The sequence below is a fragment of the Daktulosphaira vitifoliae genome, unplaced genomic scaffold (assembly GCF_025091365.1).
Source record: "Daktulosphaira vitifoliae isolate Bord-2020 unplaced genomic scaffold, ASM2509136v1 Scaffold_3, whole genome shotgun sequence".
Classification (NCBI taxonomy): domain Eukaryota; kingdom Metazoa; phylum Arthropoda; class Insecta; order Hemiptera; family Phylloxeridae; genus Daktulosphaira; species Daktulosphaira vitifoliae.
This window is the reverse complement of record NW_026099574.1, coordinates 11290593-11298169: the sequence shown is the minus strand read 5'-3', so window position 1 is coordinate 11298169 and position 7577 is coordinate 11290593. Positions and strand designations below refer to the sequence as shown.

General features: G+C 27.0%; 1 protein-coding gene across 7 annotated transcripts in view; it reads right to left on the bottom strand.

The window, feature by feature from the left end:
* LOC126900970 (uncharacterized) overlaps positions 1-7577 on the bottom strand; it is a 76456-nt gene that overhangs the window by 6339 nt on the left and 62540 nt on the right. For 3 of the 7 annotated variants that reach the window (XM_050677026.1, XM_050677028.1, XM_050677027.1), the window contains exons 6-7: positions 3988-4117; positions 3289-3367 (exon numbers count right to left, since the gene is read on the bottom strand). In XM_050677026.1, coding sequence (XP_050532983.1) covers positions 3310-3367; positions 3988-4117 — 188 coding nt within the window. In that variant the 3' untranslated portion in view covers positions 3289-3309. Of the gene's footprint in view, positions 1-3288; positions 3368-3907; positions 5000-7577 lie in introns of those variants that run through there. The other 4 variants (XM_050677025.1, XM_050677038.1, XM_050677037.1 and 1 more) reach the window with 4 other exon arrangements.

Genomic DNA, 7577 nt, shown 5'->3' with positions numbered 1-7577 from the left:
GTTAACATTTAGTTCAGTGTGTCTTTCGGAAAAAAAATGTTTTAATGTGTTTAATATATTAGATGTATTCAACGGATTGACTCGTGTTGATGATAAGATGTTTAAAAATGTATTATCTTGTAAGGATGTTATCACTTTTTTCAATATAAATTCATTCTTTGTATTGTTAGCCCAAGGTATAGTATGGATTTTATCTATAGATTCTAAAGCTCCTTTCATCAATTTTACTAACGGAATTAAGCTACTAGATATAGTATCTAATAACTCAGTGGTGCAATTGATCGTATTGACATTTTCTTTTTCACTATTTAACAACGATTCACAATGATTTTGAAAGCAATCTATAAAAGTGAAAATTGTTTTTAAAATATTTGCATACGAACATCCTAATAAAATTGTGGCTAATCGTATATAAGTACTACAATTGTTAGTTGTAATAGCTTTCATAACTATTTTGTTAGGTTCGTAATTGCGCCCCTTATATATAATATATTTAACTTCATTTATATTTTTCCATTGAGCCATTTCTAACAAGTTACTCAACAATTTCACCTTTTGTTTTGAATATGTTGGTGCTTCAATTTGCAAGACAACAGAGAATAATATGAAAAATGTTATTGTATTCAAAGTTCTCGACATTATAACATTCACTATTTAATTTTAAACTAAACAATAGATATAAAAAAAATGTACACAGCTACACAAGACAAATTGAAATAAAATCTGCTTAAAGTTAATATTAAGCCATTATTTTTGATGATTTAAATTTTTATTAAGTCATATTTATAAATATAATATATATATTTACTTCACTTTTAGTTCAATTTATTTATTGCTCATATTTTTTTATAGATTTTTTTGTTATATGATTTAGTAAAATATAAGGTAAAGTGGAATGTTGTTTATACAGTTGGGTCATTCTATATGTAACCACATAATGTGTGTTCGGCTATAGTTCAGAAATTTTTGAAATTTTTATCATAGACTTCTTGAAGGTCATTGCAAACAATTGGTACCGTGACTATGTTTTAACCCTTATTTCCATCTTCTAGTAATCGTTGTCTGTGCGCTGCGGTGGTCGATATACGTTTAGGGTATTCGTGCAATGCGGTGCCCTACTGTTATGTGCCGTTGATACTTTGCGGATACCATGACATGTTGAGGGCTACTTGCGCAGTATTCACAGGTTAAGCCACACGACGAAACGCATATAGAATTATTTGTTTAACCAGCGTAGTCTAGTCATGCAGTTAGGTTAACTATATCAAATTATGATAACATACATACCGAAAAATACATTTTACAGGTACCTGTTAATTTACCTGAACTTTTTGGGAATTTCGAGTAATACATCGTATTCCATTGCATCAACTTAAAAAAACAGTAGCACAGTGGGGTCGAGGCACAGTGTAGACAAGGCATAGATGGGACAAGTATAGATGATATTTGACAGTTATTAAAATCACTATCATAAGAAACGCTTCGATGCAAATCTGTAGATAGTGTTTCATTTAGAGAAATTGGTGGATTATTCCAAAAGCAACATCAACTCTTATTTCTTTAATTATATCCTGATTAGTAGTTCTTTGATTTTAAAATATAATATATGAATAAATACTAATTATAATTATTAAATTTAGTATGAAATTGATATTCAATAATTTAATATTGTAATTTAAACGGAGAAATTATAAAAATAATAAAGAAGTTGTATTTTGCTTTATTTTTACGTGTATAAAAATTTAAAGGGCTTGATACAATAAATTTCAATAAAAACTGTTTGTTACTATAAATAAATGCACTGAACTACAAGGAACTTTCATCAGTAACAAAAATATACCATTCTAAATCAACTTTTCGCGATGTTTTCAAATCTGCAATTAGACTTTTTCTATCACTTCTAAGTTTTAATATTATTAAAAATTAGTATTTACATATAAAAAATTCGCATCGAAGCTAAAAAATTGGCTATTTAAGCTAACTCAAATTTAAAAATTACTTTTTCGACTTTAAAAAAGTAAAAAAAATTTAATAAGTTTAATTTCTTATGTCTTATGAACTTTATTCTATGTCAATTAAATTATATAATATTCATGAAAGTCAATATATTCTCCTAATAAGATATTTTAAAATAAAATAAAATACAAAACCCAGGATTTTAACACAAAAATAGCATATTTTTGAATACGGTAGCCATTTGCGCATAGAAGATAGATCGTCGAGACAAATTTTTTTTTTCATTTTATAGTACATAAAATAAGCTTTAATTTGATATATGTTTAAAGGACGCAGTATTTCTGGAATATTTTCAAAAATTAAGTTGAAAAAGTTAGTTTTCGTAAAAAAGTTCCTATTTTAAATCCCCCTTGTGAGCAGAATAAGTGTTAGATTTTCAAAAAAAATGATATCAAATGAAAGAGAAATATCTAAAAATTTAGTATAAAAAAAATTATGTTGATTTGTTGATTTTTGAAAAAGTTATGGAAGTTTTAAGAAAAAAAGTGAAAAAAATGACAAAATTTNTAATTTGTTAATTTTTGAAAAAGTTATGGAAGTTTTAAAATAAAAAAGTGAAAAAAATGACAAAATTTACCGATTTACCGAATTACAAAATTTGTAATTTTTTTGAAGATTTCCACATTTGCGGAGAACGAGGGAAAATTTTTCAATGTTTAAGGGTAATGTCNCGGAGAACGAGAGAAAATTTTTCAATGTTTAAGGGTAATGTCTTCAACTAGGTACTGTCGTAACACAGTAAAAACGAACAAGGGGAAAGGTTCGTAAATGAATGTGGAAACTATGTGTACGAAGATGAATATGAGGAGGTGGTGCCTGCTGTCTAGGTATTCACGTGCGTGTTGTCGTACAGCAGTCACCGTGCTCGGCTGACACTCCGGGTTAGCTGTGGGTGTCGAAAGGCTGTTGTTATAGGAAGGGAGAATAAGAGTAACACCTAGGTATGAGGTGCAGACGAAGTGCAAGACACAAATACTAGACGTACCAGGTGAGGAAAGATAACAGAGTATGAGGTGCAGACGAAGTGCAAGACACAAGTACTCTGAAATAAATAATAAATAAGTTAAAAAATGATAACGTATTAAATTTTAAATAATATCTTAAGTGAAAGTTGTGTTATATATTATTAAAGAATAATAAAAAGAAAATTATATGTTTTAATAACAATATAAATATCTNATCTATTGCCGATTTGGCAATAAATGTTATTTGTTAATTCACCAGTCTCAGGCAGCGGATGTGCTGTCTGTATTTTATTAAAATAATTCTCACGATTATGAAAACGTGACACCATTACAGTACGATTTGTGATCTTTTGATGTATTGTTGAAAGAAATCGGTCCAGTGAGAACTGAAAAAAAGTGGTAACAGATAAAAAAAAAAATAAACACATCATGGTAAAATACCTTCAGCTTCGCATCGAAACTAAAATGATGATTAATTTTAAAACTTTAAAAATTGTATTTTTTGAATTTTTAAGGATTATATGTTCAACTAGATACGATTTGTAGTCTTTTAATGTATCGTTAGGTAAAATTAATCAAGTGAGTTCTGAAATAAAGTAGCGACAGGCATAAAATTAAAATAAATTTTGTGTTAGAATTTCCGAAACTCTTTTAAAAGTTAATTTTTTGTGAAAAAGTTGTCATTTTGAATCCCTTCTTGTTGACAGGTAAAGGTCAAATTTATAAAAAAAATATACAAATTGATAGATTCATAAGGTATCTATAAATTATATTAATTTGGTCAATTTTATTTGCTAATTAACTATTAGCTATATCAAATCGATATACTCTTTTTTTTTTTGAATCTAAAACATTGATAAATATGGTTTTGGAATGAAATCCAAAATAAAATAAATATTTTTAAAAGTAAAATAAATATACGTAACTGGGCTTCTTCTGCTCTTGCAGTGATGGTATAAATGTCTCATAGGTATTTATTTTGTACTGAAAACCTAAATCTATGTACCTGTTTTTGATTGTCCATTGTGCTTCATTTTCGATTTTTATTCTTAGAAAATGATAGAATTCCTGTATTGTAGTTTTTTCGTTTTCTTTGGTTTTTAAATTTTCATATTCGTTATTTAATATTTGAATATCTGAAATAAAATCAATGGGGTCTTTAAAATGACAAAAGTTCATGTCGATATTTAGTTCCTTGCGTCTTATGTAAAAAAATTTTTTTATTGTAATTAATTTATTTTCAATAGTCGATGAAATGATTACTGAAGGTGATAAAAAGTTTAAAAAAGATTTATCTGATAAGGATGATACTATTTTATTCATTGTATAGTTTTTCTTTGAACCTTTTATCCAAGGCTCAACATGTAATGTGTCCATATAATCTAAAGCTCCTTTCATTAGCTTTACTAACGGACATAAGATAGTAAAAATAGTATTTAATAACATAATAGTGCAATGGATCGCTTTGACATTTTGGTTTTCGCTATGTATTAACGATTTACAATGTTCTTGAAAGTAATCTATAAGTATGAAAATTCTTTTTAAAACATTTGCATACGAACATCCTAAATATATCGTAGATAATCGTATGCGTTTCAAGCAATTTTTAGGTGTAATATCTATCCTTTCTATTTCATCTAGATTATAATTGCATCCATAATAAAAAATAAAATCAACTTCATTTATACTTTTCCATTGATCAGTTTCTAAAAAGTTTTTTATACATGCCGCCTTCCATTTTGAACTGGTTGGTGCTTCAATTTGTAAAAACACAGAAAAAAATATGAAATACGCAATTGGAAACAAAATTGTCGTCATTTTAATATTCCTTTAGAATTTAGTGACTCAACAATAGCTTTAAGAAAAAACTATGTAACTACATGTAATGTATTAGAAAAAACTGCTTGATAAATACATTAAATTTTAATTTCATTTAATTTATATCATAATTTTCATACTGAGTTGGAAAAATATCTAAGGCGACGTTGAGGTTATTTGTATTGTTGGGATATTTTTTTTAATCGAGAACAAGTTTTTATGCAGTTACAAATTATTTAAAAGCAAATAAAATATGTATTATTTATAATATATGGCATTAGAAAAAACATCGATAGTTCGATACTGTAATATTATATTATTACTTATAATATTAAAATATTATATTATGTTATCTTTTGTACATGTATGTCATATATTATGAATTCACAAGATCACCAAAACAGGGTTCCCTTATTTAAAACTTAAAATAATCAATAAATTAGACAATGAAATCTGATTATTGTACAGATTCAAAGTCACGCCCATGTGTGGGTTTTCAATTAAGTCCAGCCAATCACATTTAACTATTAATTAAGATCTACAGTTTCTAAGATCACACTAGGGATCGTTACACGACCCTCGTCTACTATAAAAACCCATTTTTTCCTATTAAAATAAGTTCTTTCGCAGATTTTGTGTATTTTAAAATCGCCGAATGCGTAGACCGATGCGTAATGTTCCGTACATTAAACCAAAACAATAATAACATTGCTACCACGATTTTTTGATTTTATATAAATTCTACAATTTGGTGGTATCATATGATGCCACCGGGCATGAAGAGCTTAAAATTCGAGAAAATCGTTCTCTTCATTCTAGTAATTTTTCTTATAAATATTACAATTTTTTATATTTTCATATCCTAAACTCCTATTTTAAACGTGAAAAAATACAAGAAAAATATTTAATCGTGTTCTATATTTTTTTTTTCATATTTATAACTACAATTTTCCTGATTTTTTTGGTTTTTTGAGATTTTTTTAAATTTTAAAACGTTAATGGGACAAGAAAACTTCAGATTCAAATTCAGTAGAATAAAATACATAAAAATCTTACTCAATCTGAATCAAAAAAATTGTTTTCATCTCGATAATTTCGATTTTTCATGATTTATTGCAATTTTTGGGTTTTTTGCTATTTTTCAAATATTGACGACTCAACGGGCTAATTAACGTTCAGATTCAGTTTCAGTAAATTGAAATACATAAATATCACACTTGATCAGGTTCCACAAAATTTTATTCATCGCTGTGGTTGCAGTTTTTCGCAATTTTTTGCTTATTTTTTGGTTTTTTGAATTTTACTCAAATCTGAAGGGTGGCAGGGCCAAACGGACTTCAAATTCAAAATACATGTCCGTAGGTGGGTCCGGTCAAAAGTACAGACAACTTATTTTTTTTGTGTGCCGGTGTAATCCCGATGATGGTTAAAAGTCAACTGGCATTTGGGACACTCGTATTATGGCACGGTGTTCGTGATTTTCAAAATTGTTAAGTTAAACTAATGTACACAGCCAAACGTTGCAAAAAACTTGCATACATTTATAATAGGTTCCTTAATTTAAGTTAAACATGCATGATAGAAGAATTAATATATATATATATATATATGTAAATTCTACACGTTCAAAATAATAAGTATAGCAATGCTTATATATATTATATATACATTAAATAAATGCAAAAACGCACAATGACCATTTTATAAGATTCAGGGTTCAGTAATTTACAATAAAAAACATACATTAAGGGCAGCTTGAAGTTTGCTAACTTGCTTCTATTGTTTCATATTATTTATAATTAATATTAATAAAAGGAATAAGTTTGTAATAAAATGTGCGTATCAAATGGAATATTCATAAAAAATTCCTAACAATATTAACTGGCTTTCTTTATTAGTAATCATTGCAATTTTTCGAGTAATGTTTATTCAATGAGATCACAAAATGTCATATAAAGAAACTTATTGTTAGAAACATATGAAAAGAGTTTCTTTTTTAAAATTTTACGTTACTCATACATTAATGCAATAATACATTATTGCATAATCATTGCTAGGGATGTGGCGACTGTTGACTATATAGCATTATTCATTTTGTGTTTTATCTATTGGAACATTAACTTATTTTTTAACATAAATAATAATAATCAAGATTCTTATTAACTACAAATATTGTTTTAAACTCAATTTTAGAACATTCGATATTAATATTTGTCATATAATAAAATATAAAAGTAAATTTTCTTAATTCTCACGTATTGTGAAATTTATATCACCTTTAAGTAACAAATATAAATAATTTTAAAAAATAAGGATAAAATAAAAAAATAAGAATAAAATAAAAAAATAAAGGGAACATCGGTCTAAGCCAATCGAATTAATAATAATAATAAAACATAATTATCAAATAAAATAATTCATACAAATACGCAGTGCTGGTGCTACTCATACTAGCGCCCTGGGCGAAATTACCACTAGGCAAACAACATAATAAAAAAAAACGGTAGCACAGTGGGGTCGAGGCACAGTATAGACGTGGCATAGATGAGATAAGTATAGATGATATCTGACAGTGATTAAAATCACTATCATAAGAAACGCTTCGATGCAAATCTGTAGATAGTGTTTCCTTTAGAGAAATTGGTGAAATATTTTAAAAGCAACATGAACTCTTATTTCTTTAATTATATCCTGATTAGTAGTTCTTTGATTTTAAAATATAATATATGAATAAATACTAATTATAGTTTTTAAATTTAGTATGAAATTGTGAGGCCA